Source organism: Chiloscyllium punctatum, chromosome 5, assembly GCF_047496795.1.
Source record: "Chiloscyllium punctatum isolate Juve2018m chromosome 5, sChiPun1.3, whole genome shotgun sequence".
Lineage (NCBI taxonomy): Eukaryota > Metazoa > Chordata > Chondrichthyes > Orectolobiformes > Hemiscylliidae > Chiloscyllium > Chiloscyllium punctatum.
In genome coordinates, this window is record NC_092743.1 from 21,398,922 (window position 1) to 21,424,810 (window position 25,889).

The 25,889-nt window shown below is 40.5% G+C and overlaps 1 protein-coding gene across 23 annotated transcripts in view; it reads right to left on the reverse strand.

Moving 5' to 3' along the window:
• LOC140476938 (focal adhesion kinase 1) overlaps positions 1-25,889 on the reverse strand; it is a 556,498-nt gene that overhangs the window by 219,300 nt on the left and 311,309 nt on the right. For all 23 annotated transcript variants that reach the window (XM_072569910.1, XM_072569911.1, XM_072569912.1 and 20 more), the window contains 2 exons: positions 18,991-19,053; positions 211-265 (listed from right to left, as the gene is read on the reverse strand). In XM_072569910.1, coding sequence (XP_072426011.1) covers positions 211-265; positions 18,991-19,053 — 118 coding nt within the window. The remainder of the gene's footprint in view (positions 1-210; positions 266-18,990; positions 19,054-25,889) is intronic.

Sequence of the window (25,889 nt, forward strand, 5' to 3'; positions counted from 1 at the left end):
CTTGAAGGGCCAAATGACAAACCTCCTGCTCGTGTTATCTTGGCCCATCGTTTACTTCTAAATACTCACTAGGACATTTCATTGATCCTTCTGAATGTTCCGTTCCCTTTACTGCATCAACATTAAGCCCATGCGTGAGCATCAGATGATGCTGCTGCACAAACTCTTAAAACAGAAAATGCATCAAAACTTTAATCCAACTAGTTTTACCTTTACTGATTCCACCAGGCTCTTGGGAAAGAATCTCTTCAAACCCACATCCTTCCTGTTAAATATAAAATGAAAACTGTAAATAATTTTTGTACTAATGTAAATCCTTGATCATTAATCAAGACCTACAAGAACAGGTATTAAAACATTATTCCATTACTACAAAATTGAATTTTATGTTTTTTTTTCATAAATCATGCCAATCGTTGATCAAAAAATGCCATTGTGTACGTAAAAGTGCATGCCTTCCTTAGTACATCCTGCATGCAATAATGAGAGGCATCACTGCATTCCAGCATGCTGGAAGAGTCAATGTCATTACCATACAGGTGCAAACTGTTTGTCAGTCAGTCAGATGAAGGAATGTCTTGGAATTGACAGGAATGTTGTCGTATGAATAAGGAACTTTGCAGTGACAAAGATAGAGGTAAAGTCGCCATAGGACTATAGCCATAGGACTGATCTCTCATTAGGGAGATGACTGGCCTGGAGTTTAACCTAAGGCAAGGGGCAAGGTTGAGAAGACAGGTAGGACCTTCATGGTGACCTCAGTTGGTATCGGAATTCAACACGTGTGATTGGCATAGTCTGAATCACAAACCACCCATCCAACCAATTGAACTAACTGACCCCAGTAAGAAAGTGCTGGTGGACAGACATTTTTCAGGTTGGAAGGTGGTGTGCAGCGGTGTTGCTTAAGAGTCCGTTTTGGGCCTAATGTAACTTTCAAATTTTTTAAATGAATGACAGACTCAGATGTAGACTTACCAAGTTTGCAAATGATACAAAACTTGGTTTGGTAGTGGACAGGGAGACAAAAATAAGGATAATTGCAGATTTTCAATGGGTATAGGCAAAGTGGTGAAATGGTCAGGAACAGATGGAGTTCAAAATAGGAAAAGAACTAGGATCAGGAGTAGGCAATTTAAACCCTCGAGCCTCTTCACCATTTAATACGATCCTGGCTGATCTCATCTCAGCCGAGGCTCAACCTTCCTGCCTGCTCCCCCAAGCCTTGAATCTATTATTAATTAAAAATCTGTCAATCTCCTCCTTAAATTTATTCAGTGTTCTGGCATCCTCCAGACTCATGGGTAGTGAATTCCACAGATTCACAACCCTTTGATAGAAGTAACATCACCTCATCTGTGCTTTAAATCTGCCACTCGTCAACCTCAAAACTATTACCTTTCATTCTAGATTGTCCCATGTCTACTTTGGCAATCAATTCCCTTTAGCATCTTACACCTCAATTAGTTCTCTCATCCTTCTCAATTTTGCAAGTATAGGCACTCTCTTCAAAAGACAAGCTTTCATCTCTGGAAATAAGCTAGGGAACCTTCTCTGAACTGCCTACAATTAAACTGCATACTCACTCAAGTTAGGGGTGCAGAACACAGTACTCCACATGCAATCTCACCAATGCCTTGTACAATTGCAGAAGCACTCCCCTGCATTTATACTCCAATCCTTTCGTAATAAGTGCCAAAATTCCATTTTCAAGGCAGAGAAATACAAAGTGATGCACTTTAGGAGCACTAATATGGAAGGACAGCATAATATGTTCTTTCATTTTTACTCCATTGATGCATGGATTCAATTCTCCTTGGAAAGAGAATCACTACATCAGCTGTCACTTCTGTGTAAGCCTGTCCCATTTACATTCAAACCAATTTCTTTACAAGGTAAAAAAAAAAGACTGCAGATGCTGAAAACCAAATACTGGATTAGTGGTGCTGGAAGAGCACAGCAGTTCAGGCAGCATCCAACGAGCAGCGAAATCGACGTTTCGGGCAAAAGCCCTTCATCAGGAAGGGCTTTTGCCCGAAACGTCGATTTCGCTGCTCGTTGGATGCTGCCTGAACTGCTGTGCTCTTCCAGCACCACTAATCCAGAATTTCTTTACAGTTTAACTGGAATAATGTCAGCTATGCAATTTGCTCAACTGGTTTTTGTAACACATTGGTCTATGCCATTTAGAAAACAGTAATGTTAATTATTAAGAAGGAAACAAAGCATTCAACATTTTTGGCTCTCTTTAATGTAACTTTTGAGCTTATACTTGCATATCAACAGCTGCTTGTGTTACACTGCACCTCTTATTCTGACCAAAAGGCCCCATTGGCAAAACCCTTATCTCCAAGTCAGAAATCCACTCCAGGAGTTCAGCATCTAATCTGGGCCGACCCATTCAGTGCTAGAGAAATGCTGTGGTGCTAAAGCAGTTTTTTTAGAATCAGATCCTCAACAAAGATTCTGCCAGTCAGTGGAAATGTTCCATATCTACTTTGCATGGTTCCTAAACATCTTCTGACACTTCTTTCAGCCATTGTGCATTGCATAACTCCTCTCTCTCCACGTCAGGCCTAGCCCCACAAATGTTTTAATTCAGGTGTAATTCAAATAACAAAAAGGACAGGGTTTTTTTTGCTGTCCTTACAAACATTTCTTCCTCATCCAGTGCTATTTGTAGAGTATTGTGATGCTCAAACAGGTTGCTGCAGTTGTCTATTTGTGACTTCAAAGTTAATTTACTGCATGTGAAGCATTTCAGAATGTGTCTAAACACGTAACAGACCACTAAATAAATGCAAATTCTCACTTTTCTTTACAAATCTAAGCAACAAGAATAAGCATCAACAAGTTGCTGACCGACACAGTCATTAGTGATATTAACTTTATCTAGATTCTATACTTACCCTTACTCACATACTTTCCAGAAAGGTATCACTGATTAACAGTTTCCTGTTTTAAGTTTTTCTCTCCTGTCCAGGCTTACAATTTTGCATTCTCACATTTTTCACATGTTTCTTCAATGTGTCCCCCACATTCTTCTGATTACAAAACCCAGTTGCTTCCCTTTTAGATTTTCAGAGATTGTTGTTTTAACTAAATGGTTTCCAAACTTTTCGGTGTCAAGACACACTTCAAGAGACAAACAATTTCACAGCACGCCCACAGTTTTCAACAGAATTGATTGCTCATAAATGTCATATTTCCTTGCATTTACTATGGTTATGGCCTTACTCTGTACACAAAATAGTGAACAAACCTGATTTCACTGGCCTGGATTTTATGTAATTTACAATTTTTACAGCTTGCTATAATACTGCAGATAACTCTGGTGGCTTATTTTGGCCACAAAGAGCTTTATGGTGAGGAGGAAATGGATCATCCGAGTGTCAGGAGTTTGGCCTTTCAACCCTACTGGCAAATCCTTTGACTTTCCCCACTTTGGAGACTGCTCTGTCAGTGCAAATGCTCCAACATGTAGTGCAGGTAAGATCAGTTTCCCTTAAATTTGTCCAGTTTGGGTTCCACCAGGGCCACTCAGTTCCTAACCTCATTACAGCCTTGGTTCAAACATAGACAAAGGAGCAGTATTCTAGAGGCGAGGACAAAGTGATACCAAGGCTGCATTTGACCAAGTATTAAGAAGGAGCTCTAGGAAAACTGGAATCAATGGGAATCAGGGGCAAACTCTCTGCTGGTTAGTCATCCCTGGCACAAAGGAAGGTGTTTGTGGTCTTTGGACGTAAGTCATCTCAGCTACAGGACATTTCTGCAAGAGTTCTTCAGGGTAATGCCCTAGGCCATCTTCAGCTGCTTCATCAATGATCTTCCCTCATCATAGAGACCTCCGGGGCAACTTTTTTTTATACAGAGGGTGGTACGTGTATGGAATGAGCTGCTAAAAGAAGTGGTGGAGGCTGGTACAATTGCAACATTTAAGAGGCATTTGGATGGGTATATGAATAGGAAGGGTTTGGAGGGATATGGGCCGGGTGCTGGCAGGTGGGACTAGATTGGGTTGGGATTTCTGGTCGGCATGCTTGGGTTGGAGCGAAGGGTCTGTTTCCATCCTGTACATCTCTAAGGTCAGAAATGGGGACGTTTGCACAACGCTCAACACTATTTGCAACTCCACAGATACTGAACTAGTCCATGTTCAATACAATAAGATCAGGACAGTATCAAAGTTTGAGCAAAAAAGTGGCATATAATATTCATGCCACACAAATGTCAGATAATAACTATCTCCAATAAGCGACAATCTAACCACATGCCCTTGACATTCAATGGTGCTACCATCACTGAATCGCCCACTATCTATATCCTGAGGATTACCAACCAACCAGAAACTCAACTGGACTTGTTATATAAATGCAGTGGCTACAACAGCATGTCAGAGGCTAGAAACACTGCAGCAACTAACTCACCTCCTGACTCTCCAGAGCCTGTCCATAATCTACAAGGTGCAAATCAGGAGTGTGATGGAATATTCCCCATTTATCTGGATGGGTGCGGTTCCAACAACATTTAAGAAGCTGGACACCATCCAGGACAATGTAGCCCACTTGACTGGTACCACAACCACAACTATCCACACTGAAGCTTAGTAGCAACTGTGTATAATATCTACAAGATGCACTGCAGAAATTCGCTAAAGATACTTAGACAGCACCTTCCAAACCAACAACCACTTTCATTTGGAAGGACAAGGGCAGCAGATACATTGGAACATCACTTCAAAGTTCCCCTCAAGCCACTAACCATCCTGACTTGAAATATGTCACTGCTACTGCATTGTTACTGGATCAAAATCCTGGAATTTGCTCCCTAAGGAATATCATCATCATCATCTTCTCAAGGACAATTAGACATGGGCAATAGACAGTTGGCAATGCCCATGTCTCATGACTGAATAAAAACAAAGTAGGTAGCGGTTACCAGAAATAATCCTTCACCAGTGGCATGACTTGATAGGTTCTTACAAAAGTTTCTCCTAAATGGAATCTCACCAATATAGTGAATGTTTAGCCAGCAGCCGGCAGTATTCACTTTATATCAGTGGACTCATCAATCTGCAAAGCGAACTTCCCACTAGGTATCTTCTTTCACAGCATCTCCTCAATATCAGCTGTTATGTTATCAATTCATTATTTAACTTCATTACTTGGGTGGAATTATTGTCAATCTTTTGCAGGATAATACTATGATTGTTTTACATACAGGCATGATTAAAGCTTCAGCAACAGTTATGAGGCTCCTTTGATTTTGCTACAAGCTCAGCCACAAGGTAATTACCCCCGAGCTTTATCCGATACACACATATGCTCAGACAGTGGGTATACTTGGTGGTTTACTCTGTCAAGCTCTTGAAGTACTATAAAGCTATAAGAAATAGGAGCAAAGTTAGGCCATTTGGCCCACTCAGTCTGCTCTGCCATTCGATCATGGCTGATTTTTTTCTTCTCAACCCCATTCTTCTGCCTTCTTTCTGTAATCTTTAATCCTTTTACTAATCAAGAACCAATCTGTGTCTTAAATACACCCAATGGCCTTCTATGGCAATGAGTTATAGATTCACCATCCTTTGACTGAAGAAACTCTTTCTCAGAGTCATTCCATCACACTGAGACTTTGCCCTTAGGTTCTAGTTTCTAGTTTCTCCTACTAGTGGAAATATCATCTCAATGTTCGCCCTATCCAGACCTCTCTGATACAGGGCCCAAAACTGCTCAGAATACTCCAAATAGGGTCTGACCAGAGCTTTATTCAGCTTCAGCAGTACCTCCCTACTCTTGTATTCCAGCCTTCTTAAAATGAATCCTAGCACCGCATTTACTGAATGCATTGGTTTGCAAGATATGGATGTTCTGTCTGCAAAGGGTGTCTTAACTTGGTACTATTGCAGTGTTTGCTTACTTCTTTCTGCAGATGAATATTCAGATATTCGGGCAAGTGCCATCTTCTGCCTATGAAAATCCAAAGGCCAGGCATCTCTCATTATACTATGTCTGAACAGTCTTGTTTTTACTTCTTTCAGTTCAAATGTTTCATCAACTGAAGTAGCAAAAGGAATTAACTCTTTTCACAAGACAATTGTCCATTTCTTATTTAGATCTGTGGCATAATTAAAAGAAAATCTAAAAGTACTCACATTAAAATCCATACTAATGTGGAAACATGTCCAGGCAGGCAAGCCAGTTCAACAGTTGTTTCAATTATGTGCCTCCCTTCTATATATGTGCAATTTTTTCTCTGGAAATACGATACTTGATCATCGTGCATGCTCAGATTGTATGTTTGGCCCTTCACATTTTATGTAGTACAGAGGAACCTCGATTATTTGAAAGACATGGGTGGTGAGTATTTCATTCAGTTAATCAAATTCTGGATAATCAAACACCAGAAAACATAGTTTAGCCAAGCAATGGGACCTTGCAATCTTGTCGGATAATCCGATATTCAGATAATCAAATGCGGATAATTGAGATTCCTTTGTAGTCTGTTTGCACAATCGGATTTCCCATCTCCCTTATGGTGCTGACTCTTTGAGCATGCATGGTGTCAGAAGCATATGTGAAGCAATGCTGCTTTGAGAATTTTGCAGCAGCTCACCACTTGAAAAACTCTGGTTTAACTAATGCCTCACAAGATAATTTGCGCCAATAAATGCAATGATGCAACTATTCCATTGGAAAAAAGTGTATTTCTCTCTTTAGGATGATATGTACGATAGAGATCAGCTTTTCTGATGAAGCAACAAATAGTATGAATTTATACAATGTTTACTACAAAATATCTTATGGCACTGGACATGGAACTATAGCAAAGTTTCAGCACATAAGCCATTCAGTCCATCGTGTCCTTACTAACTGAATAAACTAGTCAGCTATTCTAAATCCACTTTCCAGCACGTTGCCCACAGCCTTGCAGATTACAGGCCTTAAGTTGAAATCAGTTGAGTGATTCCACCTCAGTCATCAAACCAGCCAGTACATTACTGACAGCCACCGCCCTTTGGGTTCTTCATGTCTCCTCCTTTACCAAATCACCTTAAATCTGTACGTATGGACAAATGATGAAGAACCTGGCCCAAGTTAAGGAGTTAAGGTGAAAATATTTAGGGACACTGTTCCAGGGCTTAAGCCCTTGTCAGCATTCAAGGAGTCAAAAATTGAGCAGCACAGATAACTTGAAGGGACTACAGAGTGGTGCAAAGCCATGGAGGTATTTGAAACTAAATGTCAGATTTTAAACTTGAGACATTGACACCCAGTTAAACAATCAGTTCAGTTCAATGAATAATGGATGAATGGAATTTAGGATACAGGCAAAGTCTTAAATGTTCCTAAGTTTACAGTGGGTAAAATTCAGAGAGGTCCCCAGTGTGATAAAAGTTTGTAATTTATTATAGTTCTGGAACTTAATTTCCAAAGTGGAGCAAGGATGTATTGTTTTGAATTTGATTTGTATTTATACATTGTGTGTGTGTTAAGAAAGGGAAGACCAGCTCACCTTACTTCTTTTAGCCAAGTGCTAATTGCTTTAAATTTTTGGAAGGGTTTTATACCATGAGATTCAGTAAGATGTCTGATCAAACTCATCTCATTAACTATCTACTCCATCCCTGTGTGCACCTCAGTCAGATTTGATCCCCATCTTAACACACACTGTTCCCAGCAAAACTTGCCTGTCAGCCTTATCAAAAGGCGTGTGGTGCGGTCACAATGCACCCGGACAAGCACAGCAGTCACAAAGATACATGGTTTAGAGTGTTGACACTCCCTCACACAAACCCAAACCCATCAACTCACCCTGTTGGCTGTTTAACCACCAGGCCATAGAGATTAACTGTTCTTAGATACATACAAGCTAAACACCCTCTTTTAGTCATCACTACTCTGTCCTTAATAACTACTGGAGTCCCATAGCCTGTCAAGAAGGAAACATCTAATACAGGACAATTCCAAAAATTAGCTTTACTTCCAGCCAGCAAAAGCAAATAAGGCAAGTAGAGACTGCAGTTCACTCCCACAATGCAAACCAAATGCTGGCTTCAAGACCAATGATTAGTCTGCAGTCCATGAATGACTGCTGCACACAGTTTATCTACTGGAATCTGGTGTCAGACAGTAACTATCCAGCATGTAGCACCCAATGCAACTGAGCTCCATCATGCACAAGCAGAGCTTCCTCCACCCCAATGTCCTTAGTCTTTTTCCTTCAAAGACTGCCAGTGTTCCCCCAGTTCATCAGCATCTATCATACTGCCTTGGTGCCTGTTTCAATTGTGGAGAGTCCAAGCAGCAGAACCATATCTTGAAGAGCCCTATCTTCTGCTACACCATGGCCCTGGTCACAGTGTATGCACAGACTTAATGGAGCTGCCACAGTGGCTGAGGACCAACACATTACACCAAGTGAGTGCCTGCTGTGTTTTGAACCCCTCCCATCCCAGGCCCCATCAACCATTCAAATTTTCATTGCATTTAGTAGAGTCCATCTCCATACTTAAGTGAGATGATGATGAAGCAATGCTATCCCTCACCCACAAACCCCTTGCAAGTTCTACAAGTGATGGGAATCTTTTGACTAACATTTGCCTCTTTTTAAACTCATTGCCACTAATCACTGGCAATGTTCAATTTGAAAGCACCAATGGCATAGTGCACTTTGCCTTTGACCAGCATTTGAAGCTTAAGCATTTTTTTAAAAATTGTGTGCGCATTACAAATGGGAAAATAAATTATTGTAAATTAAATGTATCTGGAGGCTATAAACACATATTCTTGTTATTTGCCTTTTCCATGTTGTAGACTCCAACAGATATGGTTTCTGTCAAACTTACAATGACTCTGTCCCACCCATTTTCATTACATTTTGTATCTAGAGAAGAGCAAGTAATGGCAGGGAACGCAGCTTGTAGAGGGCATAGTCAGCACTGAGCACTGCCTGGTCATGGCTAACAACTCAGTGATTCCATCCATGGCCAGACTGAGTTTGAGCCCACCCACTTCCCAATATAGCCATTTGATTGAAGAATATACAGCATGTTTGCAGCACCAACATCTGTTACATGATCTAACTGTTAGACTGATGTCCCAGTGTGCAACTTCCATCAAAGTGTTGCTCCACATCAGACTGCTTGTTTTTACACCGTATGATAACACTGAGGATCTTTGGCTCTGGTTGAAATACCAATGCACTAACAGGTATAGCAAGGCAAGGGAAGGCATAGATGCCACAAGCATATAGGTAAGGGTGAAGTGAGCAAGTGCTATGAGAGGAAGTAAGCAGTTTTGAAATTCAGCCTGATCTAATCTAGGAGCTGGGTGCCTATCTCTGCACATGAAATTGTCCGTGAAGCAGTCTTTCAATACAAAAACCTTTGCTGGTACACCTTGCAAAATAGGTCTCTACTTAGTGAGCATCCAGCGTGGATTGGAGAGGTGTCAAAAGGATTGGGAGAGGGCAGCAAATGCCAATACCCATGGAAGAAGGATGCATGGGATTGGTGCTAATGGATCATGCTATGAGATGCATTTGAAGCTGAGCAACACAGAGGCTAGTCAAAGCCTGTGATGAACTGAAGTGTCACATACCCACTGTAACTTCCATGTCGAGAATTCTTAACATCTAGTTTGCTTGGTCCTTGTTAATAAAGGAAGCTGAATATTAATTTGCCTAGTTGCCCTGTTCATAAGGCATTTAACAAACTATAATCCCCCATAATTAGCAAATCACTGTTCCCATCAAAAACAATAGCCTTGTTGGTTGACAAGTGCATAAAAGATCCAGGGAGACTTTTCCAAGATCAAGCTGGGCTTTGCTTGCTTGTGCAATTTTGGCACAAATCTCACGATAGCATGTCATTCAGCCCCCTCTAAGATTGTGTCCAGAGTTTTAGTTTAATTTCAGATTTGTTATGTGAGTGGTGACAGAGTGTCTTGAGTTTGTTTACTTGCATTTTAATTAGGGTACAGGCTAGAGTAGAATTGAAGGTGAGTAGTTTACTGCAACAGAAAAAGACCAGAAAGAGGAAAAAAAACTGCTGTTGCCTTATGACAGGTGTCCAGTATCACACATGGACAGAAACATTCAGAAGCAGTTAGGTATCTGCAGGTTCATTTAAAGAGAATGAGTCTGTTGTAACAGGTGCTGTTAGTTTGGCAATGTCTAAAACAATCTCATCTGAATTAAAGCTCCAGATTCTTTAAAGTACAGGAACAGAAAGGCTCCAGATAGAGAAAGCAGATGGGAGGGTAAGTTTTAGGAATAATAAATAATAAGTGAGCTGAGGTAGCAGCTTGTTTAAGGGTCACAGTATACAACATTAAGGAAAATAGCATCAAATGAATGGAGGAATTTTCCAAAACAAATGATTAAAGCCAATTCCGAAAAAAAGGAGCTTTAAAGTAGAGACAGAGTGACCGTTCACCTAAGTTTGAGTGTCTATAAGGTTGTTGCTGAGGGTAAAAACTGTTTCTTAATGACTACTTTTTCTAATAAAATTGTTTCAAGTAATTCTTGTTCGGTGCAACATAGTTCATATTTGTGTACATGACTTGGAGGTGCCTGTGTTGGACTGGGGTGGACAAAGTTAAAAATCACAAAACACCAGGTTATTGTCCAACAGGTTTATTTGGAAGCACAAACTTTCAGAGCTTTGCTCCTTAAATCGGTGGTTGTGGAAATTAAGATCATGCTCACAGAACTTATAGCCAAAAGGATCCCAGTGTCATGGAGTTGTGATACAATAAACAATCTTAGATTAAAACTTTAATCTTTTATAATGGGATGTAATATGTAATAAACTTTTCGGTTATTTTGTGAAAATGTACATTGGCAGCCTCTTGTAAATTCATTCAGTGAGTGACCACAATAGTAAACAAACTCCAAAAATAAAACTTATGGTCTTCAAGCCACCCTAAGATCTGATGGTAGTATTATCATTTGTTCAGATCATAGGAAAATATAGAAATAATAAAGACATGGATGAAGTTTGCAGCAACAGACGAGTAAAGGCAGAGTGGTAGTCTTTATGATAATGTGGCAGAAAGATCATATCTTACTGAAATATTACATTAGGGTAGCAAATAAACAGTCTGGTTCAACCTCAACAGTAGCCAGGAAGAGAAATGAAGGCCAGGGAACTGGGTTGCAGTGGGTAGAAACTAGATCTACTTAAGAGTCATAGAGAAATACAGCACGGAAGTAGATCCTTTGGCCCAAGTCATCCATGCCGACCAGATATCTTAACCTAATGTCCCATTTGCCAGCACTTGGCCCATATCCCTCTAAATGCTTCCTATTCATTTACCCATCGAGATGCCTTTTAAATGCTCTAATTGTACTAGCCTTCACCACTTCCTGTGGCAGCTCATTCCATTCATTCACCACTCTACATGAAAAGGTTGCCCCTTAGGTCCCTTTTATATCTTACCCCTCTCACCCAAAACCTATGCCCTCTAGTTCTGGACTCCCCCAACCCAGGGAAAAAAACTTTTTCTATTTATCCTATCCATGCCCCTCATAATTTTACAGACCTCTATAAGGTCACCCCTCAGCGTCCGACGCTCCAGGGAAAACAGCCCTAGCCTATTCAACCTCTCACTATAGCTTAATTCCTCCAACCCTGGCAACATCCTTGTAAATCTTTTCTGAACCCTTTCAAGTTTCACAACATCCTTCTCATAGGAAGGAGACCAGAATTTCACGCAATATTCCAAAAGTGGCCTAACCATCTTCTCTACAGCCTTCCAACTCCAATTACTGAATGCTCTGACCAATAAAGGAAATCATACCAAATGCCTTCTTCACTATCCTATCTACTTGTGACTCTACATTCAAGGAGTTATGAACCTGCACTCCAAGGTTTCTTTGTTCATCAACACTCCCTAGGACCTTACCATTAAGTGTATAAGTCCTGCTAAGATTTGCTTTCCCAAAGTGAAGCAGCTCGCATTTATATAAATTAAACTCCATCTGCCACTCCTCAGCCCATTGGCCCATCTGATCAAGATTCTGTTGTAATCTGAAGTAACATTCTTTGCTATCCACTACACCTCCAGTTTTGGTGTCATATGCAAATTTACTAACTATACCTCCTATGTTCACATCCAAATCATGTATATAAATGACGAAAAGTAATGGACCCAAGACTGATAAATTAAACTGTATTTATTCCAATGCAATATGCCTAACAGGGAAGGCAGATAAACTCAGGGCATGGTGAGGAACATGGGAATGGGAATATCATAGCAATTATAGAAATGTGGCTCAGGGATGGACGGGTCTGGCAGCTTAAATGTTCCAGGATACAAATGCTAGGAGGAGGATAGAAAGGAGGGCAAGAGAGGAGGGTAAGTGATATTTTTGATAAGGGATAGCATTACTACCAGAGTTAGGTGGGATATTCCTGAGAAGCTATTTGGGTGGAACGGAGAAATAAGGAAAGGATGATCACCTGAGACCCCATAATGGTCAGCAGGAAATTGAGAAACAAAATTTGTAAGGAGATTTCAGTTGTCTGTAAGAATAATCGGGTGGTTATGATAGGGGATTTTAACTTTCCAAACATAGACTACAACTGCCATAGTGTTAAGGGTTTATATGGAGAGGAATTTATTTAGTGGTATACAAAAAAAATTTCTGATTCAGAAGAATGCAGATGTTCCTACTACAGAAGGTACAAAACTTGACCTACTTTTGGGAAACAAGACAGGACAGGTGACTGAGATGTCAGTGGGGGAGGACTTTAGGGCCAGCGACCATAATTCTATTAGTTTTAAAATAATGATGGAAAAGATAGACCAGATCTAAAAGTTGAAGGTCTAAATTGGAGGAAGGGTAATTTTGATGGTATTAGGCAAGAACTTTGAAAAGCTGATTGGGGGCAGATGTTCGCAGGTAAACGGAGGCTGGAAAATGGGAAGCTTTCAAAAATGCGATAGAGAGTCCAAAGACAGTATATTCCTAGGGTGAAACGACTAGAGAAATTGAGGTTTTGGTTAAGAAAAAGAAGGAAGTATATGTCAGGTATGGACAGGAGAGAGCAAGAGAATCCTTAAAAAGTGTAAAGGCAGTAGGAATCTATTTAAGAGGGAAATCAGGAGGGCAAAAAGGGGAACATGAGATAGCTTTGGCAAATACAATTAAGGAGAACCCAAAGTTTTTTTACAAACACATTAAGGACATAAGGGTAACTAAGGAGAGAATAGGAACCCTCAAAGGTTAGCAAGGCAGCCTATATATGGAGCCACAGGAGATGGGGGAATTACTAAACGAGTATTTTGCATCAATGTTTACTGTGGAGAACGACATGGAAGATATAGAATGTAGCGAAATAGATGGCGACATCTTGAAAAATGTCCATATTACAGACGTGTTGGTGCCGAATGTCCTGAAATGTATCAAAATGGATAAAAGTCGATTAAGGCAGTGGCAGCTTCACCTGTCCAAGTTTTATAATTGGGTAATTTTATTAACTGCTAAATTCTTTATCTTTCTAAACTCCTGAAAACAATTCTACTTGAAATACTACATCAATATTCCAAAGCTATAAGCAGACTTGTTTATCACTCAGTACGTTCTACATTTTTTCATAGTAGTTCATAACATTCCCTACTCAAAAATGGCCTTTATAATTAAATACTTATTTTAAAGGAGAAATTATTTTGCAAATGATGATTCTTTGAAACATCTTGTTAATCCACATCACTGGTTTGAGCTTTCGTATCTGGTATCACTAAAATCTTGGTCCTGAACCAGTTATTCATTAAATCCCTGAGGGAAATGTACTCATGCGCAACATACGATTAAATACTCTGAAACTCACCAAATGCTAGAACATATGCAATTTCAACAGCCACAGGGCCAGATCCACTTAAAATGAAAGAAATCTTTGACATGTGACATCCTAAGAACAGTGGGTCAGCTGAAGGCTGAGCATTTATCTACAAGCCACAAAACAGATTTCAGAACCATCTGCCACTGCAGTGTGAAAGTGTGTCTAACAAAAAAAAGGCAACTGGCAATGTTCCAGATCAAACTGTTACAAATTACAGCAATCTGACCCAGTGAATCCAGTCACACTTGCCCAAAGTCTCAGGATGTTCAATTCTCAAAATGTTTATTTTAAAAATCTTGATATTGCTCTAGAATAATGTAAAGTTGAAAATAATTTGTATACCTGCACAGATCCTTAAATTTGAACTCAGGAATATTTGTTAGGATTGCTAATATCTTATCAGTTGAAACATTTCAATATGAAATAAATTAATCACAAAAAGCGTACTCATGCACGTGTATTTATATCACCACATCATACATATTGAGGTCTTAACAACTAGGCACTGTTCCAGATTATCTAATGATGAAAAAGTTGAATTATAATAATTTTATTGACCATGGAAAAATATATTTAAATCATAATTTAAGTGGTACAAATTGAGGCTACACAGCACCAATTATGTGAAGAATGATTCAAAATCACAAAAAAAATATTATGGAGACATAAGAAATAAGCACAGAGTAGCAATTGATATGCAAAGTCACAGCACTTAATAGATTTACAAAAATTGAGTTACCAATGGAATAAAAAAATCTCTCTCCAAGTCTAAGGAATATGCAAGATGAAATACAATTGGAATACGATTTCAGAAGATCAAACATGAAGTGGAGTATAATCAGAGTATCTGCACTCTCTCTTATCTGGACATTTTAGTTGGTCCTTTGCAAATAGAGAGTTCACAGCACTTGTATACGTAATACAGTGTGACATCTTGGGAAACCCAAGAAAATTCTCATGGTTTTGTTTATAAGAATAGAAAAAGCAAGAAGTACGCAGTCAGAGAAGCTGTCACATAGTTAAGCATTTACGGCAGTCATTTGGAATTAATGATATTATACAGTGTGCAAGATATTTCACGCACACTTCATAGAAACAAACATGGCTATATGCATTTCTTTGCCTGCTGTTTTGTTTGATCCAGGGAGACTACAGGTTGAGGAAACCAACAGGATGAATACTTCAGGATATGAAAACAATAAGAAACAGAGATGTCAAAAAAATGTCAAGGTCTGACAAAACACTGCTCTTTAACCATCAAATAAATTAACATTTCTGTAACAGAAAATCTATTTTGCCGACCATTGAGCCAATATTTGTATAATCACTCTAAGGTAGCTTCTCTGTTCAGTTCTACTAAGTACAAGATTCCACACTGAATGTGTTATTCATACCACCCTGAAGGGCTGTGCAGATTCTAATTAGCATGCACATAGAATGGAAGGTAATCTGATCTGCCTTCTAATTGACCAACTTGACCATTATTAATTTGTGAACATCCTCCTGCTGCTGATCATTTAGCTCCTAAAAGCTACTCGAGGGAAGGCATAAGGTATCGCATTGACCATCTGGAGAATAAAATGCAAACTGTATTTTACATTGGTGGAGGTCTTTATATTATTGAAAGAAATAGATTTAATTTGATTAATTATACTTTCACTTTGCTGTATTGTTGAAAATTAAATCTATTCATCAAGAAATCAAGCTTATTAGGAACCTAAAGTAAAAGCAGAATACCGATGTTGCTGGAAATCTGAAATGAAAACACCAAGGGCTGGACAAACTCAGAAGGTCTGGTAGCATCCATGCAGAAAAAAAAACTTTTCAGGTATAACATGATTGTTCTTCCGAGCTGAACAGAGGAAGAAAAGTGTTGGTTCTGAGTTTCTGAAAAAGGAGAGAGGTTCAGATAGGACAAAAAGGCCAGGGGTAAAATAAAAGCAGGAGAGATTAAATGACAAAGATATAAAGTAACTCTATGAAGTGGGAGTGATAATGATAGCTGAAAATAAAAACAAGCATTGGTCAGGAGCAACCAAAAGAGAAAATGCTGGAAAATCTCAGCAGGTCTGGCAGCATTTGAGGGGTGAGAAAAGAGCTGATGTTTCTAATCTAACTGACCCTTTGTCAAAGCTGGTTGGTCTGGAGTAAGTGTTAATGACTGAATAATGAACAGCTGTCTCTAAAAACAAAACCAGAGAAAGAAAATCAGAGTTTCAAAGAAGAGTTATTATACTCAAAGCATTAATTCTGTTTCTCGCACCACAGATGCCGCCAGACTTGCCAATTTCTCTAGCACTTTGTTATTATTAAATAATACTGACCGGTATTTGGGGGAAAAAAAGTCATAAAAATAGAAGGTAGCCTCTCAGTAGAAATTGTTGAATTGACTGTCGAGTCATGAAATCTGTAATGTGCCCAAGTGAAAAATGGGGTGCTATTTCTCAAACATTGCAGTAGATCAAGGACAGGAGACAAAGCACAGAGCAAGATGACAAATTAAAACAGCAAACAACCATAAGGTCAGAGTCATGCTCGCAGACTGACTAGAGGTGTTTTGCAAAGTAGCCCCCAGTCTGCATTTGGTTACCCCAATGTACACTAAGAGCACACACACAGTATACTAAATTAAAAGAGTGCAAGTAAATTGCTGTTTCATCTGGAAAGAGCACTGTAAGGCTATCAGCTTCTCTCTTCTCATTGTCAAAGAACCTTCTGTCATTACACATGAAGGTGTCATGGGAAGGGTATAACGTATTAGGGAGATATAAGAGCACAGCAAGGTGTCATGGAGGAAAGCCTGTTTAGTGCCCACTGCTTTCATAAATCTTGGCTGATTTGGTAGGATTGAATAATTGCAATGATTGAACAATTTTCTTTCCAGAACAATTCTACCTTTGTTATAATTTTTTTAAAACAGAAAAAAAATTGGTTTCCAAAATCATACAAGATTCTATTGAGGTTTAAAGCAGGAAAGGTAGAAAAAAATACAACCTCTAGGAAAAACACATATAAAATAGAAAACTATTTGCCTCAAAAATATTAATGGCAAATTTTTTAAAATGCCAAACTGCAAGAATACAGCACTCACAGATTAAAATCTCATCCTCAACCAGTAAGCAGCAAGTACATTTTACAGTATTTCAGCCCCATATATTTTGGGTGGATCCACATGCCTTTTGTACATCGCAATGTTGTTCTCATAGTGCACCGCAGATTCAAAATGCTAGTTTTGATCCAGTATTCAAACGGCTAGTTTCCTGTTCAAATACAGCCAAATTATTAGTGTGCAAACATTATTCATATCTGAATGTGAAATATACATTCACATGTAAATCCTCTTTGCAAATATTATGCTGCAATTTGGGAAATACAGCATAATTTTAATATTTACAGAAACACCAAACAGTGGTTGGTTGCAGTAAAAACAGAGGACTGAGACAAAATAAAGGAAGATAACAGAATCAAACAATTGTTATAGGATAGAAGGCCATTTAGCCCATTCTGTCGGTGATGTCTTCTCAAAATAATTTATCTAGTGCCACTACTCTGCCGCCTTCTTACATCCTGCACATCCTGACTTATCAAATAATTCAATTCCCTCTTGAAGGCTCATTTGAACCTACTTTCCCCACATTCTCAGGCAATATATTTCAAAGCTGAGCCACTCACTGAGTGAAAAGGTGTTTTTTTTCTCAAGTTGCTGAAGCTTCTTTTGCTAAATACCTTAAATTTGTGCCATCATGTTCTTTATTTTTCCCTCCATCTACTCTGTGCAAACCCAATAGTTTTGAATCTCTATGTCAAATCACATCTCAACCTTCTGTTCTCCAAGAAGAAAGAGAGTCCTAACTTCTCCGGTTCATTTACAATAACTGAAGTTCACTCTTTCATGTCTTTACATTGTTCCTAAAGTGTGGCACACTGAAGTGGATACAATTCTTTAGTCAAGGAGAAACCAGTCTTCTGGACAAGTTTAACATAATCTACTTGCTTTTATACTTTGTACCTTCATTAGGTCAACCATTAATTAATGGGAGGGAGTGAAAAGTCCACTCTTAATTTATTTGCTTGTATTTGCATTTCTTGGAGGTCTAGATTTCTCTAGATAGAAACTTCAGAGAGGAAATGGAGACAATGCAAGATTTAATAAGTTGGATGCAGAAAACATACTTCCATGAGCAGGGGACATCAGAACTAAGGGGCACCAACAAAAGAAGCCACAAACAAATCAACAAAGCAAGTCAAGCAAAACATTATGCAGAGAATGGTTAGAATGTAGAATATGCTCCCACCCAGAACAGTTGAAGCAAACTCAGTTTTAAGTGAGGGATAGGTAAACACAAGGGAAAAAGTAAGAGAAGGATATGTTGGTGGAGTTTGATAAAAAGATGAGATGAGGCTCATATGCTATATAAACATCTACGGGATCAAATGGCCTGCTTCAGTACTGTTAATACTGTACAATACAACGTAAAAAATGCCAAATCTTCTGAAGCTAGGTATAGTATTTTTTGAAAACTGTTTATAAACACTGAGTCTTGGAACTTTTTTTAGATTAGATTACTTACAGTGTGGAAACAGGCCCTTCGGACCAACAAGTCCACACCGACCCGCTGAAGCGCAACCCACCCAGACCCATTCCCCTACATTTACCCCTTCAACTCACACTACAGGCAATTTAGCATGGCCAATTCACCTAACCTGCACATTTTTGAACTGTGGGGGGAAACCGGAGCACCCGGAGGAAATCCACGCAGACACGGGGAGAATGTGCAAACTCCACACAGTCAGTCGCTTGAGGCGGGAATTGAACCCGGGTCTCTGGCGCTGTGAGGCAGCAGTGCTAAAGACTGTGTCACTGTGCCGCGCTGCCCACTTGATGTTGAGTAATTTGCAATAATTTATCTGATTGTTATACCAGAATACTAAATTGAATTTTTTGTAGAATAAGAGAAGTCAAATTTATCAAGATCCAAATGTCTCAGAATATTGAAGGAAAAAAAAAGCACGGAATATAAAATTGTATGCTTGTATCCATCTTGAGGAAATTTGAAGCAACTTGAAACATTGAGATAATACTCGCACATTAAAATGCAACAAATCAGCCTTCAGTAGACAAACACACAAAAGCTACTCACTCCAACAATTCATAATTGGATTTCTTTTCCAAGGCATTTCCCCGCATTTCCTTATAAAATCTCCTAAAAAAAATAAAAATTGTTCAAAATACAGTCAGTGATCTGGTAATTAAACTATTATGCACTTGAATTCCTATTCTACAGAGAAAACTATTGTAACTGAAAAAAAATAGCTTAAGAAAATAATTTGAGTGCATGTGGAACTCAATTTTAACATTTACCTTTGTATGGGCAGACTGGCCACAAAGGTGGAATGCAATGCTGAAGTTTGCATGGTTTCAGTTAAGACTATCCTTGTATTATTTGTCCTGACCAACTTAATGTAATTTGTCCTGAGCTAATGTTTTCTTGAACTGATTTCGCTTATCCCTAGTAAACTACTGTATCCTTCTCAGGGTCATGAAATCCTTCTATTCATTTCTCTTCCATGTACCTGTCCAGCTTCTTCCAAAATGAATCCATGCCGTTCAACTCAATCACTGCCTGAGGCAACAAATTTCATAGAACATCAAAGATATGGAAGGAATGGACACAGAGATATAAGAATAATATCAATGAGGTATCCAGTGAATAAAGACGAGTAAATGAAGCAGAGGTAGGCATCAGTTATCAAATGGAATGTTCTAAAAAGCTTAATAAGCTGGATTGTCTACATCTAGTTAGTAAAGTAAATATTTTAGATTTTGAATAATCTTTTAAGATTTAGAGACTTGGAAAGCACAAGATAAACTGCAATATTTATGGACTTTTTTAAAATCAGAACGGTACAGCACAAGAACAGGCCCTTCAGCCCACGATGTTGTGCTAAACATAATGCAAAATTAAACTATTCCCTTCTGCCTGCCTATGGTTCACATCCCTCCATTCCTTGCTGATTCATGTGCCTATCTAAAAGTCCCTTAAATGCCCTTATCATATCTGCCTCCAGCATCATCCATGGCAGCACATTACAGGTACCTACCACTCTGTGCAAAACAGACTTGCTGCCACATCTCCTTTGAACCCTGCCCTCACTCGAAAACCCACCTTAAGTGCATTCTTTCTGGTATTAGGCATTTCAAGTCTGGAAAAAAGATTCTGACTGTCAACCGTATCTATGCCTTTCATAATTTTATAAACTTGTATCAGGTCTCTCTTCAGTCTCCGCCGCTCCAGAGAAAACAACTCTAGTTTGTCTAGCCTCTCGTTATAGGTCATACCGTCGAATCTGGGCAGCACCCTGCTAAACCACTTCTGCTCCTCTCCAAACCCTCCACATCCTCCCTGTAATGTGGCTGCCAGAACTGAACACACAAGTGTGGCCTAGTCAAAGTTTTATAAAGCTGCAGCAATCACTTCCTGTCTCTTGTACTCAATGACTCAACCAATAAATGCAAGCATGTCATATGCCTGCTTTACTCTTCTATGTACTTTTAAGACACTATGGACTAGGACCCCAAGATCCCTCTGTATATCAATGCTGTTAAGGATCCTGCCATTAACTGTAATCTTTCCCTTAACATTTGATCACTCAAATCCAACACCTAACACCTGCCCAGATTAAACGTCATCGCCATTTTTCCACCTATACCCATAACTAATCTATATCCTGCTGACAACCTTCTATAACACTACCAACTTTAGTGTCGTCTGCAATCTTACTATACCCATCTATGTTTCAGCCAAGTCATTTATATAAATTGCAACCAGAGGTCCCAGCATGGATCATGTGAATACCACACTAGTCACAGACCTCCAGCCAGAAAAACACCCTTTCACCACTACCCTCAGTCTTCTATGGGCAAGCCAATTCTGAATCAAAATGGTCAAGTCACCATGGATCCTATGCATTTTAATCTTTTCAATGAGCGTATTATGAAGGACCTTGTCAAAAGCCTTACTATAATTCACGTAAACAATAGCCCCTGGTCTATCTTCATCATCTTCTCAAAAAAAATCAATAAAGTTAGTAAGACATGACCTGCTCTGCACAAAGCTGTGCTGACTGTCCTAATTAGACCATTTCTTTGTTGATCTCGAAATGCTCTAGCATATTAGCGTGCCCTACACTAATCTCACTGTTCTCCATGTTCTTCTCTTTGATGAATACCGATGCATACTACGCATTGAGGATCTCGTCCATATCTTCTTCCTCCAAGCACAAGTTACTTCCTTTATCCTTGTCTTGTCGTTCCCTCTCCCTATTATCCTCTTGCTTTTAATGTGTGAATAAAATTCCTTGGGATTCTCTTTAACCCTACTTGTCAAGAACATTTCATCGCCCCTCCTTGATCTCCTAATTCCCTGTTTTCTTTATATTTCTCATGGCCCCCATCCAATTTTAGGTTTCTAAACCTTACAAATCCTTCCCTTTTCTTTTTGACTAATTTGACATTATCTATGGATCCCATACCCTGCCATTCTTGTCCTTCCTCCCTACTGGAACACGCTGGCCCCGAATTCTAATCAGTGGGAGTTGTTTAAAGGCCTACATGTCAAATGTGCACTTGCCCAATAACAGCTGCTGGATTAGTGGTGCTGGAAGAGCACAGCAGTTCAGGCAGCATCCAAGTAGCTTCGAAATCGACGTTTCAGGCAAAAGCCCTTCATCAGGAATAAAGGCAGTGAGCCTGAAGCGTGGAGCGATAAGCTAGAGGAGGGTGGGGGTGGGGAGAAAGTAGCATAGAGTACAATGGGTGAGTGGGGGAGGGGATGAAGGTGATAGGTCAAGGAGGAGAGGGTAGAGTGGATAGGTGGAAAAGAAGATAGGCAGGTCAGACAAGTCCGGGGGACAGTTACTGAGCTGGAAGTTTAGAACTAGGGCGAGGTGGGGGGAAGGGGAAATGAGGAAACTGTTGAAGTCCACATTGATGCCCTGGGGTTGAAGTGTTCCGAGGCAGAAGATGAGGCGTTCTTCCTCCAGGCGTCTGGTGGTGAGGGAGCGGCGGTGAAGGAGGTCCAGGACCTCCATGTCCTTGGCAGAGGGAGGGGGAGTTGAAATGTTGGGCCACGGGGCAGTTGATTGGTGCGGGTGTCCCGGAGATGTTCCCTAAAGCGCTCTGCTGGGAGGCGCCCAGTCTCCCCAATGTAGAGGAGACTACATCGGGAGCAACGGATACAATAAATGATATTAGTGGATGTGCAAGTAAAACTTTGATGGATGTGGAAGGCTCCTTTAGGGCCTTGGATAGAGGTGAGGGAGGAGGTGTGGGCGCAGGTTTTACAGTTCCTGCGGTGGCAGGGGCAAGTGCCAGGATGGGAGGGTGGGTTGTTTGAGGGCGTGGACCTGACCAGGTAGTCGCGGAGGGAACGGTCTTTGCGGAAGGCGGAAAGGGGTGGTGAGGGAAATATATCCCTGGTAGTGGGGTCTGTTTGGAGGTGGCGGAAATGTCAGCGGATGATTTGGTTTATGCGAAGTTGGTAGGGTGGAAGGTGAGCACCAGGGGCGCTCTGTCCTTGTTACGGTTGGAGGGGTGGGGTCTGAGGGCGGAGGTGCGGGTTGTAGACGAGATGCATTGGAGGGCATCTTTAACCACGTGGGAAGGGAAATTGCGGTCTCTAAAGGAGGCGGCCATCTGGTGTGTTCTGTGGTGGTAACTCCCTATTAACTCTCCCTAGCTCCTGCCTAAAACGGAGGTAAATTTGCCCTCCCCTAATTTAGTATACTTTTCCAACACAAAGTCGAACATATTTAAATAAAATATTAACACATAGATATACATGCCCTCAATGAGATCTCTTAGGGAGGTGACGTTTGCAAGATGTCCAAATTCAGGGGCTATGAATACAAAATGGCTAATAATGGATCCAATAGGGAAGTCAGAGAAACCTGCATGGAGGGTGATTCGTTTATGAAATTTGGTGCCTCATGTAGTGATTGAGTTGAATGGCATGGATTCATTTTGGATTCACATGTAATCAGAGCTTCAACTGAACACAAAGCAGGAAATTGAGACTGTTCACAGTGTTGTTCAGCCTGTGAAAGTGACCAGAGTGCTGGTGGAATAAACAGAAGAGAATGGGATTCATGGTAGGGGCTTACAAGAATCTTGCGACTACCAATGGATGGCATATATTCCTAAGGAAGACCCCACAATCTGAATATTCCAGCTTAATCTATCATAGGTTCTGTATATTGTCCATAACCTCACAACACCATATACTACTTATAGGTTTAAAGGCAGCTTTTGTACATTTTCTAAATTCATTGGAGGGACACAGGTGTCACTGGCTAAGTCAGTAATCATTGTTCATCTCGAGTTGCTCTTGAAAAGTTTGTGCTGGGTTGAGCTTCCTTCTTGAACCGCTGCAGGTAAGTGCTCTAGGTAGACATACAACAGAATTCCAGGTTTCTGTCCCAACAACAATGATCAAATGACACTATATTTCTAAATCAGGATGGTGAGTGGCTAGGAGTGGAACTTGGAGGTGCTGGTATTCCCATGTATCAACTGCCTTTGTCATTCTAGATGATTATAGTTTTGGATTTGGAAGGTGATAGTGGAGGCAGCTTGGTGAATTTCTCTAGATCATTGTGTGATGGTACACATTGCTGCTCCTTAAGTGGTGATGGTGGAGGGAATGGATGTCAGTGGATGAGGTGCCAATCAAGTGGCTGCTTTGTCCTGGATGGCATCAAGTTTCACATCGGACTCAACCAGGCAACTGGTGAGTATTCCATTGTACTCCTCATTTCAGCCTTATAGATGGTGGACAGCTTTAGAGAAGTCAGAAAATAAGTCACCTACTGCAGTATTCCTAGCCTCTAACCTGCTCCTGTAGCCACTTTATTTATTTGGTCAGTCTAGTAGAGTCTTAGGTCAATGGTAACCCTCAGGATGTTGATAGTGGGGAATTCAGTGATGGTAACACCATTTAATATCACTTGTCAGCTGAAACCTGGATATTGTCCAGGTCGTTCTATATTTTGACATGGACTGCTTCAGTATTGCGAGTCATCATGCATGGTGCTGAGCATTATACAGTCATGAGCAAACGTCTAATTTTATAGTGGGGGAGCAAGTCATTGATGAAGTAGCTGACAACAGTTGAGCCTAATGTGAGAAACTCTTGTAGAGACATTCTGGAGCTGAGGTGACTGACCTCGACAACCACCTTCCAATTTGCCACTTATGACTCCAACCAGCAGGGAGTTTTTCCCCTGATTCCAATTGTCTTCAGCTTTGCTAGGATTCCTTGATACTACTTGCAGGCACATGGAGTCTTAATGTCAAGAACTGTCATTTTCACCTCATCTTAAGGGCGGCACGGTGGCGCAGTGGTTAGCACTGCTGCCTCACAGTGCCAGAGACCTGGGTTCAATTCCTGCCTCAGGCAACTGACTGTGTGGAGTTTGCACATTCTCCCCGTGTCTGCGTGGGTTTCCTCCGGGTGCTCCGGTTTCCTCCCACAGTCCAAAGATGTGCAGGTCAGGTGAATTGGCCATGCTAAATTGCCCATAGTGTTAGGTAAGGGGTAGATGTAGGGGTATGGGTGGGTTGCGCTTCGGCGGGGCGGTGTGGACTTGTTGGGCCAAAGGGCCTGTTTCCACACTGTAAGTAATCTAATCTAATCTTTGGAAATTAGCTCCTTTGTCCATGTTTGGACTAGGGCTGTAATGAGGTCAGGAGCTGACTGGCCCTGGCAGAATCCAAATTTGATGTTAATAGGCAGGTTATTTAGGGTGTAGGTTTGCTCGCTGAGCTGTAGGTTTGATATCCAGATGTTTCATTACCTGGCTAGGTAACATCATCAGTGGCGACCTCCAAGTGAAGCGAAGCTGTTGTCTCCTGCTTTCTATTTATAGATTTATCCTGGATGGGGCTCCTGGGGTTTGTGGTGATGTTATTTCCTGTTCGTTTTCTGAGGGGTTGATGGATGGTATCTAGATCAATGTTTTGAAAAATGTGGTGCTGGAAAAACACAGCAGGCCAGGCAACATCTGAGGAGCAGGAGAATCAACGTTTCGGGCACAAGCCCTTCTTCTCCTGCTCCTCGGATGCTGCCAGGCCTACTGTGTTTTTCCAGCACCACATTTTTCAACTCTGGTACTCCAGCATCCGCAGTCCTCACTTCCTCTCATCTAGACATAAGTGTTTGTTTATGGCGTTGTGGTTGGACTGCCAGGCCTCTAGGAATTCTCTGGCATGTCTTTGCTTAGCCTGTCCCAGGATAGATAAACAAACATATAGATCTAGATACCATGTATCAACCCCTCAGAAAACGAACAGGAAATGACATCACCACAAACCCAGGAACCCCATCCAGGACAAACATATAAATAGAAAGTAAGAGACAACAGCTTTGCTTCATTTGGAGGTCGCCACTGATGACGTTACCTAGCCAGGTAATGAAACGTCTGGATATTAAACCTACAGGTCAGCGAGCAAACCTACACCCTAAACCTCGACCTGAGCTACAAACCTTCACAAACCTTGCAAGCAGGTTATTGCTGAGCAGGTGCTGCTTAATAGTACTGTCAATTATACCTTTCATCACTTTATCGATGATTAAGTGTATGCAAATGACACTCAATTTGGCTGGTTGGATTTTTCCTCCTTTGTATATTCTGAACACACCTGGGCAATTATCCAGAGTTGTGACCATACTGAAACAGTTGGCTATGGCTGCAGATACCTCTGGAGCACAAATCTTCAGTACTATTACCAGAACGTTGTCTGGGCTCATAGTTTTTGTAGCATCAATGCCTCTACCTATTTCTTTCATGCAGACTGAATAGAATTTGCTGAATAATGGCAGCTCTAAGTGGAGGAAACCAAGATGAGTCATCCACTCAGCACTTCAGGCTGAAAATTGTTGTGAATGCTTCAGCCTCATCTTTTTCATTAATAGCTTGCCAATCATTAAGGATGGGTATATTTATGGAGTCTCCTCCTCTAATAAATCATTTAATTGTCTAC